General features: G+C 42.4%; 1 protein-coding gene across 1 annotated transcript in view; it reads right to left on the bottom strand.

The window, feature by feature from the left end:
- PLCH2 (phospholipase C eta 2) overlaps window positions 1-13,408 on the bottom strand; it is a gene marked incomplete at both ends in the record, with an annotated part of 63,851 nt that overhangs the window by 9,522 nt on the left and 40,921 nt on the right. Inside the window, 14 exon segments of the mRNA XM_082295668.1 lie at window positions 1,127-1,206; window positions 2,112-2,258; window positions 2,745-2,829; window positions 3,228-3,352; window positions 3,531-3,638; window positions 3,984-4,166; window positions 4,496-4,593; window positions 4,920-5,020; window positions 5,488-5,580; window positions 6,322-6,480; window positions 7,663-7,770; window positions 8,032-8,203; window positions 9,501-9,621; window positions 10,683-10,886. Of these exon segments, the coding sequence (XP_082151794.1) occupies window positions 1,127-1,206; window positions 2,112-2,258; window positions 2,745-2,829; window positions 3,228-3,352; window positions 3,531-3,638; window positions 3,984-4,166; window positions 4,496-4,593; window positions 4,920-5,020; window positions 5,488-5,580; window positions 6,322-6,480; window positions 7,663-7,770; window positions 8,032-8,203; window positions 9,501-9,621; window positions 10,683-10,886 (1,784 nt within the window).

The raw sequence follows: 13,408 nt of genomic DNA, 5'->3' as shown, positions 1-13,408 counted from the left end.
CCGAAGTTTAAACGGACAGGTTGCCCTTCTGCAAACTATCACCAGCCAGTCACTCATGAAGAAGTTAGTAAGAGCAAATAATTATGAAAGGCTAGGAAATTAAGGCTAAACAGAGAGAGAATATTGCCAAAGGAAGTTTGAATTGAAAATACTTCAAACATTCACAGAGGATGAACATTGTCCTTTCCATCAAACACTGCTGGCAAGGGCAGTGACGTGGAAGCTGATGGAGTGATTAAAGTCTAGCAGTTAAAAAAAGCTGGTTTCCTGCTCCGGATTTGCTCGAATTGCCCGTCCGAGGGGACCTGGGAATTCCCAGCCCGCTGGCTGCCTCCTCCTGCTGTCGCGATGCCGATATTGCACCTCGCTACTGCAGGAGGCTCCGTCCTCGCTGCGGGACAGACTGACATCGCCAAGGCTCTGCACGGTGCTTTGTACCTGAATTTCATTGACATTAGCAGCACACAACAGTGCGCTGAGAGGACAGGAGTCTCGTTTTTAGCTGGCCTAGGAAGAGCTTGAAATTAGGGCTTTACTTTCGTGGAAATTGAGATGTGGCACCCCAAGAGTTGTTTATTTCCCGCATGTGAAGCAAACACACTCTTAGCAACAGACAAGGAGTGTAAATATGTCCAATAACTGATACCAGCATCACCTTTCCTCTGCATTTTAGAGTGCTATTATGGCAAAAAATCCAAAGCAAATAAGCTTGAAGAATTTAATTAAATTTTAACTGCCAAAACATCAGGCAGAGCCTTTACAGCACCAGCTTTGCAGGGAGCAAGTGCTCAGGGTTAAGGTGTGTAACCTTTGGTTCAGCAAGGTGCACTCACAGCACTGGACACAACCACATTATTTGTATAAATCTGTGCTGCAATGAAAACCTTCCCCTACGGCTTCCTCGAAAAGGCACTGCAAGAATCTCTTTTATAACTTTCCCTATGATTTGCTTTTATCTCTGTGGATATTCAGAAAGATCTCAGGCTACCATGACAAGCACAGAGATAAATTTTACTCTAAGTGAACAAAAATGCCAGCCTTGGACCTTCACCCACTGGGCTTCCCTGGGCTGATACAAGATCTTGGCAGCTCCTGTGGGTGTGTTGCACACCACAGAGACACTCACCTTACCACAGATGTCATTAATAGCCACATGCACAAAGATGGAAGCCTCTTCTATGCCTTCCAGGTACACGTGTCTGTAACCTGAAACAGAGGGAGCAGAGCTGGCACGGGGTTGGGACAGGTCACAGGAGGAGCAGCTGGAGACTTTCATTTTGTGAGCAGCAGAGGAGATCAAGCAGGTTTTTCCCAGCTCCTCCTCACAGCAAGTGTCCAGGCTCAAGCATCACCTTGCCACACTCAGATAATCTGAGCCACACCACTTACAAACTTCACCCCCATTTTTGTTATGATTTTAGAGAACAGCCATGTCCTGTTTTGTCCAGGATCCGTTATTGCTGCTGTCAATCCATGATTTAAACTCGGCCACATTCTCTCCTCTGGACTTGCAGTCCATTATTAGGACTGCAAACCTTTCATCCAAGGTGAGTTTATTGAGACTGGATGTTTGTTTTCAATCTTAAACAAAATTTTTTTTTCTTTACTTTGAAAGGAAAGAAAAGCATACACAGAAGAAGCTTGAATGCAAAAGAAGACTGAACTGAAAACAGAAAAGGGAAACTGTCAGAAAACAGCATTTAATAACATGGATCCCATCATTAGAATAGGTAACTTTCTGTTCTGTGTCAAACCACTACTCATAGTCATAAGGGTAAGCAAAACACAGTGGTTTTTCAAAAACTGGTGTGAAGAAATGGAGGAAAAAGCAGTAAAGGAGCAAAGATTCTGTATAGTAGCCTGCCAAGCCCACAGTGTTTACCCATCCTGCTTAACAATCTTACCCATTTTTTCCAAATCTAGTCCCAAAAGTCTAGAGTTAATTGATTTAGTCTTCATCACCATTTAAGTCAGTGGACTAAGGCAGACAACTCAGGGCCCAGACTCCAGTCTCTTGTTCTAACTAGAAATTTCTGCAGCATATATATTGATTTTCATTTATCACAGGAAAAATCCCAGCCCACTAATTTGGGATGTCACCTTTCTCTTACCTGGCATCATGCTGCTGAAGGCTATTGTCCTCTGCCCAATGAAATCCCTCCCAATGGGGTCGTGATCCCACACGAGGAACCGGATCAGGGCAATCTCTGGCATGTGGACTGTGAACACCAACGTCTCCTCCCACATGGGGTTAAAACCTTGCAAGGAGGGAATCAGCCTTTAGGTATCTCATTCACAGCAAACAAGAAGCCTGCCTGCATAAGGAATGGCTTAACTGCAGTGTCATTCTCATTTTCCTCATAGATCGATCATTGTTCTTGGAAAATCCAGTACTCCCCCAGGAGACACAACAGCACAAGGATTTGCAAGCAACAGAGTTGGGTCTTACTTAAATTTGGTTTGGTCAACCTGCCTTTTGGCCACAGCAAGCTCAAAACACCCTTCTCTCACACTCATTGAGAAGACAAATGTCTTGTTTTACACCAAGACCTTCAGCACATTTATGCCAACTCAGTCAAACAATTCAAGATTCAAGTCTTATTAACATTAAAAATGCTTAAATCCAATTTTCAATGCTTTGTCATAATAGGCACCAAATCTTATCTACTCATATCCTTATGAGCAAAACTTGCCAGAAAGAGGATGTTTCAGCCATAAAAACCATAAATCCCAGATAATCTTACCATTATCATCAACTACTCTAGTTTGTTCTTTGAAGCAATCAACAGGTAAGCCTATAACTTCTACTTCAACAAACGGATCTATGATCTGAAAAACAAAAACCAACAAATATTGGAAAGAAAGAGTGAAAAAGATGAAATCCAAGCAAATGGCTTTTACAATACGGGCACTGTACGTGAATGTCTGAGTAATTATTGGTCCTGAGCCATGTGGAGTGGATTATTATATTGATAAGATCTCTTTCCCTTTTTTTGCTTCTCCTGGAAGTACTGTGTTGGCAAGCGGAGGAAAATCATCAAACCACTTCTGTGATGCTTAAAAGTGAAGAAAACCACCTGAAGATGTAGGATGCTCATGACCTAAGTTATTCATGTTCTGTGCCCCCTGACAAAGAACTGCAGGATGTGAAATCCTCATCCTTAGCCCAGCCAGTATGGAAAGAAACCTTTTGCAACACACAAGAACGATCACCAGCTGTCCCATACCTCTCCTCTGTCTCCCAGCATGGAATCACGTGGTTTGGGAAGTTGTTGACCACTGATAATTCTTAGAACCAGCTGTTTCTTCAATTGACCAGGCAGGGGGTCTTCAGAATTTGGATTAAAGACGCCTGTTAGAATGAAGAGCCACATAATGTGAAAGAAGTGCAACATGACTTTAATTACAGATACCTTCTGGCTCCTTTGTTTCTAGCATCAGAAATGCATCTTTAAACAAACTGCAACAAGGCCCCACACTCAATCCTGTCATGCAACCAGTGATCCACTGGTTTTGCTGGTTTTCCTTACCTTGACACATGCAGTTTGGTTTGAGGACATAGCCACAGTTCCCATTGGCACTAAATTTGGCCCGGTTGAGTTGCAGCATTCTCCCCTCTGACTGGTAGTTTAGTGCAACTATTTAAAAAACAAAATCAGATTCAAATTTGACTTCTTAGATGCAAAAAATCAGGTATCTTATGGAAAATAACTCTTATATTACAGCTTCAGGGAGAGAAGCTCTCCAAAAGAGCTGAACTCTGAAGCCCTTTTGCATTTGAGAAGTTTATTTATTTCCATTTACCAGCATGTAAGACACATGTTCAAGGTAATCAGTCCAGGGACAGTAACAAGGAGGACTCAGTGGTCAGCAAACCTGGATAAGCAGAGAACTCTGCGTGTCCTAAGGGGTGGTTCCAGCACTCCTATTAAAACATCCCTCCCGAAAGAGAACAAAAATAAGTAAGTTTCCTTTCTGCTCACCAAGCTGGCAGCCAGCATTCCAGAAAGGCTGGGGGTTGTAGTTGCTGGAGTCCACTCGATAGGAGGAGGGGTAGATGCGGGACAGCTGGTGCTGGTTGAAGCGTAGGTACTGTGCTGGCTTCTGCTGCAGGATCTGGTGGGCTTTGGTTTCACTGAAAGATGAAACCTGCCAGCTGGAAGAGACTACAGGGCAGAGAGGAGGAGATTAGAAGTAATCTCCTTGTTCATTTATTTATTATCTAGATAAAGCTTTCAAAAGCACATAGCACTAGTCCCTTTTAGCTATCAAGCATCATTTCGTTACATGCCACTCAGAGGGAGCTATGTTTCCCTTAAATTACAGCAGACACTGTGTTTGTTGGAGCAGTTATGGTTGGGAAAATGAAGTTGAATATGATGATGACCTGAATTTCATTAAGAAGTCTTCTTTTAATAAAAGGATATGTAAGAACATAAACCTTTCCATTTTTTTGGGTAGCAATTATTTTCAGCAAGCTTTTGGTTCAACTTACTTTCAGTTTCAACATCATGGATGCCAACAGACTTTGTGTATTTCACCAGGTCAGACAGGGCCCTGGACAGCTTCATTGTCTTCTTCTGCCGGTTTACCCTAAAAAGACAAAACAAATTAACTTCCCGCTAATTAAGGGGTAATTTTTATCTTTCATATTTAAAAATTAATCAAGGTAAGGAAATATATGAGACAGCAAGAGCTCAAAATGCATAAAAGGTCCACTGTGCTTTGCTAATTAGTCTGAACAGCACCAAGAGATCATTCTGGTGATTTTGTGGCAGACATTGCATCTCCCCATATTCCTGTCACATGCCTGCAGCCATCAACAAACTGGCATCTGGACCAGAAGCAAACCAATTGAGTGAGTGCATTTATGTAGGCATATTTTAGCAACAAAGTTGTCCAATCACTTGTTAACAAACCTGCTGTAATGTACAGAGCTCCTGGCTAAATTCCCTTGGGAATCCGAATCATCTTCACCCTCTTCCAGACTTGATGCCTTTTTCAATTTGCTTCCTTTTTTCTGTGCCAGGAGGAAATAAAACCATAGTATCATAACTGCATGATCAAAGTTTGAGCAGCTGGCTACAATTGTGCTTTGTTATGCCAATGAGTGTGTTACTTAGAGAAAATGGAAAATGACAGCTTTCGTAACACTCAGTTCTGCAGCAGAATTTGCACACAGGGAAAACTCAGCCCAGGGTCTGAGCCTTGTTATAAAGGAAGCACAAATCCTCAGATAAAAGGTGTAAATTAATTTCCGTGGCTCTCAGTTAGATCTTGGATGCTTTCAGACCTTCATGTAAATTGAATCTGTGTTGTTATGCACAATGATAAGCTGCTCCCCAGCCTGCCTGTTCAGTGAACAGCCTCAGAGCAAGGTGCTGCAGATGCTGCAGTTATGAAATTCCTCTCCACTGTGTGCAAACAAAAAAAAACCCCTCCAAGAATCCACGATCTGGTGCAGACCTCACCTTCCCAGGGCCTCACCTTGCGTTTGGAAAAGCTGCCCATGAGTGACCGGCTGTGCCTTTTGCTGGCACTGAAATCTTCCCCCGTTTCCACATCATCCTCAAGTTTACTCTGAAGCAAGCAAAGAGAGAAGAATACAGGAGCTCAAACAGAGTGCTCAGACAGTATCTGGGTATCAGCACAAACAGGAGGGGTTTTTAACACTGACTATTCTGGGTAGCACCTCTGCTAAAGGGTTTTTCAAGACTTGGCCTTGTAGTGGCTCTCACAAGAACTCTCTGATACATTGTGTAAAGCATTGGGTTAAAGTACATCCAAAACTCAGCCCACAGAATGTTTTTGGGAAGCTGATTTTAAGTTCTCATCCCTAGTTTAGTTTTAACCCCTGGGTATTACACCTGGTTATTACTGGCAGCTCTCCACTGTTTTTCATTTGCATGGAACAATCTTCCCAAGCTTTTTGTGGCTTATTACAAAGTCTAAAATGAAAATATCTTAACTTCATGAAGTGTAGTCTGTGGGCTGAGTACATTTTTATAAATTAGAGTTAACATAAAATTAAAATACAATGAAAATGCATAGAACATAGAGAACTGAGGAACAAAAAGAGCCCAACTTTCATAAGCAGTTTTTAAAATGGAAAATCAAATTCTTTCTGTTGAAAAGTCATTTCAGAGTACATTTCATGCTCCAATTGCTGTGTGAGCAAGATAAATAGTTTGTGAATCTGACAGTGATGTTCACCTGGCATCATCATTAACTGCATGAAATCAGCTATGAAGCTGAAGTCAATAATATAAGATATATTTAGTAAAGTAATGAATCACAAGTACAATACAAACATAAATTCACCTTCTTACTATCAGACTTCAGCCCAGCCTTTCCTGGAGATGGTAGAGTGGAAACTGTAAAATTGTTTGGATCTTCACAGTCACGGATTTTGGATTCTTTTATCAGCGAGTCAAGTTTTTTCTTTGCTATATTCTCCACTCTTTTCCTGTTAGCAGATGCCTACAAACAAAACATTAAATCATTAAACAAGGCAGTGATTAAAAAAGTCTCATGTGAGTCCCATGCTGTGTCCAGGCCGACCCTGCAGCTCCAACAGGTGCAAGATCTATTGGATGGAATGGATGGGAGATGCTTTAGAATCCTCTTTTCAGCAGATCAAAGGCAAAATGCAAGAGAATTCCCATTCCCTGCTTTGTGGGCACCATGACCCATGGGGGGAAGTGGGGAAATAAAACTAAAAATAAAAATCTAGAGGTTTTTTTTTTACTCAGGCATTTTAAGGGGTGACAGATTGCATTTTCTCAGTAGGCCTCAAGAATTCCCAGTTACATTTGTCATGAAACAAGGTCTGATTTTCTGAACTCTTCAAAAATTCATTTTGGAAAGCAAACCAGGTGTAGCAAATCCCAGATTTAAAGCATCAGTAAACCTCAGCAAAGTGAACTGTTAGTAACAGAGAAGGTGCTGTAAAATATTGCAAAGTGATATGCTAACATGTCATAACTTTAAAAAGCAAAGAAATTATTTTTCTCCTTTGGTAGTCTTATTCACAAAGAAGTTTCTCTTTTAGATGAAAAGGATCAAATCCATAACACAAAATGAGGAAATTGCCTGAGGGAGAGAGGACTGAGAATGCAAACTCTCTCCAGGGCAATCTGGTTTATGTCATTAAATGATTTTGCTGTGTTTTGTATTGTTTCTGCAAGGTGCAATGGAACTTGCAAGAAGATTAAAGTGACAAAAAATAGAACTTTTAAAAAGGATGAAGAAATAAGGGATTTTCAGATTGAAGCAAGCAGAGATTTTCCTTACAGTAAAAATCAACCAAGCCCAGCATTCAGCAAAGCAAAGGGATGCTCTGTAACAATGTCCACAATTTAACATAAGTAGAATATTTTCTTTTCTTTTTCTGCATTTGAGGGGAAACACACTGCAATGTAATAAAGAATCATGAGATATTACTCTTTAAAACTCTAAACTTGAAATACAACCCCTAGAACTGCTGCTGCTTCATGTGCTCTTTTGTCAATCTGCCCCCATGAAGATTTAGAACCTAAACCACTTGTGATGAATCCCAAAGATCAGACCACATCCACAATCCAGAGAACTCCTACAAGGTTTCCTCTCACTGGGATGGGAAGTCTTGACAAACATTTACATTCAAATGGGCACTTCACTTACATCTCCATTCATTAGTTTACAGTCATCATCAATCTCATCAGCACTGTCCTCATCAGAAACTTCTCCTTCCTCTGCATCATCACTGATGTTGGCTGGAAGTTTCTTGCCCTAGAAGATAAATTTATTACAGAGGCAGGGGAGCATGCAGCTCTTGCTATGACACATTTGAAAAAAAACCCCAAATTATTCAAAGCATGTTCCTTGCAGGTTCTTACTAAATGAGAAGACACTTGTTCAGAACCTTAAGTAGCAGTTTCCTAAGGACTGCTTTTTGTGAAATGATTTAAGTTCGGGTGCAGTGACAACCAGGCAGAAATCATCATCATCACAAACAGAAGTCGGGAAAGGACACATGAAGCAGGTGTTTACCTTAACCAGGATCTTGCCTTTAAGACTTGCTGGTGAAGGGAGCTTTGTGGAGTCATCGTTGTGCACAGAAGACAGATCCAGTTTGTCTCCCAGGATCTCTGTAAGATACTGAGCCATCTTCTTCTGCTGCACGATGCTGCAGTGGTTCTCAATCGACAGGATCACGGGGTACCTGCAGAGACAAGCAAGTATCAGCTGCAAAGTTGGCTTTTACACCATGAAGTCTTTTCCAACTAACAACAGAGCAGATAAGCCTGCAGACAAAGCCTCTTCTACAAAGACAGCAAGTGTTATTTCTACATTAAGTTTTATTGTTGTCATTTATTTTTGATTTTCCAGGCTGAGGCCAAGGAACAACGATGCCTGGTTGGTTGAAGGGAAGACTTGTGGAACCTGTACTCCAGTGTGGTCAGTGCTGTGCAAAACCACATTGAAGATGGGATTTCTCTTTAGAGAGGATGCACTTTAAGATGAGCACAAAAGCCAGTCTATAAAGGAGTTTTGCAGGACTAAACTGTCAGGGATTCATTAATTAAAAATCAATTCTTTCTATCCTGACATCTGGCCCTTATTAGCTCCTCATCAGAAAAATTAAGGCTTTCAGCCAGACAATGCCTGCAGGACAAAACTTTCCCAGTTAAGGATATGGTCCCAGTTAACATCTTTGCAAAGGTTTAAAAAACTGAACAATTTCAGAAGCATTGCCTTATATTCTTCTGGCCAGCTTTCCTTTGATTTGTTTACCATGTCTTCAGGCAAACTGCAAAAGATCTCAGGCTCACAAGAAGTTTACCTTGCCTGAAAATTTAGCTCAAGTTTAGCTCTATTTATAAAGGCGGATGGGCTGCTTTGGGGGAGCTACTGGAACATTTTTATAGAGATAAAGTGATTTCTCTTTTAAAAAAAACAAAGGTTGGCACACACATTTTGACTGTGTGTGGAGGAGGAGAACAGTAACTGCCAAGGTAAATGAAACTTCCCATTAATAATACTGATTTTTTGAGCAATGTACCTGCAGGGAAAATAACCTCTTTCCCCTGAACAGTCTGCTTTGTCCACAATCAGGTTACTGTCTCTTTGGATTCTTTATTCCCTGACTTGTTTCCTATCCCTGGAGCACCCAGGTGTATCCTTGGCAGCACCAGAGTGCACATCCAGAGAGATACAGTGGTTCAGCTGTCAGTCCTTCAATAAAAACATTCACTGGCAAAACCTGTTGTTCCTCAGGTGTTGTACAAGCTCAGTAAAGCCAGCCCCACACCTCTAGGCAGAATGTCCCTACTCGTCTTTGCCTTGCTGATTCTTTCTGAAGGATCTGAAGGATTTCCCCCCAGAAAACAACTCCAAATTCTGTCTGGAATTCTGTTCTCTGCAGGAACAGGTCAGATCTTCACTCCCTGTACAAGGATGCCAGGGAACACTCCCAATCGTAGCCCCGAGACCCAAAGGTTGGCAGGCTGGATACATACTCATTCTTGATAAAGGCATATTTGTTGATAGTTTCAATCACATCTTTGAAGAGGATTTTGGAAGTCAAGGTGTATCCATGGTGGACAATTGGTTCACCATCCGGCCCGTCCCAGCAGTCAACTGTAGGACACAAACAATGACAGCCATCAGACCAGGAACACCTGGGCCACCATCTGGGGGGGAACATGAGACCCTGAAATTCCCTTCAGCAGCCCAGCCAGCCGTGCCCCAAAGCCAGGCACAGGTTCATTCCCACCCTTCATCTTTGGCTCCCTTGGAAGGAACTTCCTGGCCTTGACTTTCTGCTGGGACCAGGTGACTGTTCCCATTGTTTGAGAAAGCCCCAAGCAAAGGAACTCTTCAAACAAGTGCTGAGGAGTGTTATGACAGGGAGAGAGATGACAGACCAGAGCACTGCTTTCACTGTGCTACTGCTGAACCTAAAAAGGAAAGCAGAGGCTCTCAGCCAAGCTGCTCACAGCACAGGCCAAGCCAAGACCTGGTCATCTCTAGCTCACCTTGGATTTTGCCTGACTTTATACTTGTCTATAATCATCTTTCCATGAAATGTTTTACTCCTCTGAAGCACCCAATGGCACACCTACCATCCAACCTGAGCAAACCATAATATTTGCCTTCTGAAAAACTGTGAAAACACTTTGATGGTCAGAACATTAAAGATGATTGTGAAACAGGCAATGTCTCAGAAAGGCAGCACAAGCATCAGAAGGGATTGCACAAGAAGGGATTCTGGTCACTGCAGAGACTGTCACCATCTCACAGAATACTTCCCTACTTCCCTTAGGAGACACATCCACCTTCCTCTCAGGTGTGCCAAGAACTCTGCCATATTTGCCATCTGACTGTCACACACTTGGCTAGGCAGGACAAGCACCAATGCATTCTGCCCAATGTCAGCACCCTCTCTACAACAAGAGGTTTACAATTTTTTTCATCAGTACCAACACCACCACTCCACAAATGTCTGTCTTATTCCCATGCTCAGGAAGATTTGTCCATTCTATCACATTATTTTGTTGCTCTTTATGAAGGGAAGACACCATTTTCCCAGGCTATTTCTTCTCCCCAATTATCATGTCTTCTGCAGAAGTCACAAATCTTTCTTCAGAGAAGAGAAACAAGACTACAGAGCCCACTGACAGCTCCTTTTAGCTCTTTACCTTCCACGCAGCGACAGCCAGATTGTAGCACCCATGCATACATGTCCACCCTGGACTGGGACATCAGCTGATCTCCCATGAGGTAGGTGTTGTGTGAAGAGGTAATGAAATAGTGACTCAGAGGGTAGCTCATGTCCTGGTTCACTTGGTAATGTTCTGGGTTGAATATGTCCCCTGATGGACTCCGCATGTAGTTGGTGAAACCTGGGAACAAACACCACTATAAATAATGCAGTTTCATCCTTTTTGTTGCTGTAACCTTCCTAAAACCAGCCTAAAATGCAGCCCTGTGTTCACCAACACACTTAAGATAAAGAAATAGCACCACTGCATCCCAAATGTCACCATGACCAAGTGCAATTACTGCCTTTCTAATTGCTTTGTACATTTTCCCACTCTGCCTTTCCTGAGAAAAAGACATCTATTTAATCCAAACCTTTTAGGCTTACAATTTGTGTCAAAAGATTCTGCTGGGACATTAGGTCACGTGGTATATAAAAGCCTCCAGAGATCTGCAGTCATATCCTGGTGTTGCTCCTCAGTGAAATGTTGTAAGATTTACAGCATTGGGCTGTCTAGACACAGTTTTTGGTGGTCCAACAGGAGATACTCTCCTCTCCTCTTTCAGTATTTTCCCCAAAAATACCAGAAGAATGACAGCACACATTGGCTTGTCCAAGCTACAGTCTCCAATTTGGATATGACACCACAAACATGCCTGTGGAGTGGGGAGCTCTGCAGTACTGCACTAATGTTGCCTCAGAGACTGACATTCACTCCAGACTTGACACTGAAATATCAACTCAATGAAATATCTGTGGGGCCTTCGGTGATGCTACCAGAAGAATTTATTTTCTGGAGCAGTGGGATGCCTGTAAATCCTGCAAGCATCATCGCCCAGGCCCTCTGTGTATCGCAATCACCACTCTTGTTCAGAAGCAAAGTTTTAGCAAGTTATGATTTTATCTTTGTGTGAAATTGCTGCTCTCAGACCTCCAGCAGACATTTGTGCACATATCACAGATATTTTCACAATCCAGGCTGACATGAAACGCTGTAACTTGCACTTCAAATATCCCCCAAACATTTTCCTTTCACCACGGAGCAAAGACTCAGACTCCCATTCACACCCTGGCTTTGCTGACAGCGATGATGCCTTTGGCCAATAGGTTTCTGCTTCAAGACCTCTGATTCTCCTGACATTTCACTCATTCCATAAATAACTCAGTGCCCATGTAAAAATCCTGCCAAACTTCTAAAGGTCTTAACACACTTTGACTGTGACAAGATAAAATGTCACCTTTATGATGGTTCTCCTAGGCTGTACATTTGGTGTTGATGAAAGTTTTATTAAAGGAAAAGAGCTGATAAATACACATAGCAGCCAGAACTTTTTGAACAATACAATGGGACACAATGCCAGGAAATTCTCAGCCCAGCTGAATATTGGAGTCTCTTGGAGCACATATCATGATCAATGAGCAAATCAGTGATAGAGCCAGGGTGAAAACAAAAGATGAACCAAGGCAGAGCAACCACCGTGGAAAATGGATAGAGCAGAGTGTGTCAGCAAACACACAGCCAACCACTCGTGGCAGGTTAATCAGTTCTTCCTGCAAACAAATCAGCTGCTGCAAGATTAATTCCACCCAGCTGCTGCAACAACACCATTGTTTGCTTTAAGCTCTTGTTAAAATATGATGTCACGACTGTTGTAATGAGTTCACACCAACTGGATTTATCAGTCCTACAAGGAAGAAACAGGAATGAAGGAAGATCCTGTCAGCAGTGTGTCCCACAGGACTCCAGTGCTAACACTCAGGGAAGGTGCACTGGCATGGTGTCACTTTGATCAGCAGACAAAGGTAAAGGGTTTCTTTGCAAGGCTGTGAATGAGCCAATTGTCACAGGCCAGTCCAAGGTGCTCCACGGCAAAAGCCAGCACAGCTGAGGACACAAGGCAGTACAGGCACATGAATGAATACAAAAGGACAAAGAACACTGCACTATTATTTCACTACTACTGAAGTGCAGCCAAGTGTGGGCAGGATGCTCCTGTCTGGGCAGTACCAGTTTGAGGAATAAACAGGCAGCCTCAGCTTCCATGGCTGTTGCACTTGAGCCCCCAAGGCAACACTGGACTTGTTTTCTGGGAGACAGGAGACATCTAAGGTCTCAACTCCACAAAAGACAAAAGAATAACTCCTGTGTGTGTGTGTGTGTGTGTGTGCACACACGTTCATACATGACGTACATGCAGACACAGATCTATGATTTTTAAGCAGTTCTTCCTCCTTTGTCAGCACCAGCCCAGCACTGTGTCCCTGTCAGCTCCTCAGTCACCTCTGTTTGGATGTTACCTGAAATCTCCCGCATTAATTAAGCTCTAGATTGGGTCTCTTCTGTTCTGCTGCACTTCCAGCAAGTTACTGGAGGGGTTAAGATCACAAAGCTTTTTCCCATTATCTCCAAAGGACCTCACCTTCTGCTTCCCCCAGTCAGGAGATCTGTAGCAGACACCAGCAGAATGTCACCATGCTGGACTCTCTTATCCTAACCCATAAACTCTCTAATGTTTTATCATCCATTCTGAGGCAAAGCAATTGTATAGATTTTGTTGTTGTTGTTGTTGTTGTTATTGTTTTCCTCTATGGAAACCTACAGAAGTTTGAAAAGCCTACTCTTACTTTTACAGATATGAGGAAGGCAAGATATTGAACTTGCTT

This window comes from Coloeus monedula (genome assembly GCF_965178545.1).
Source record: "Coloeus monedula genome assembly, chromosome: 22".
Classification (NCBI taxonomy): Eukaryota; Metazoa; Chordata; class Aves; order Passeriformes; family Corvidae; genus Coloeus; species Coloeus monedula.
Note: the sequence above shows the minus strand (reverse complement) of the source record. Positions and strands in the feature narration are given on the sequence as shown.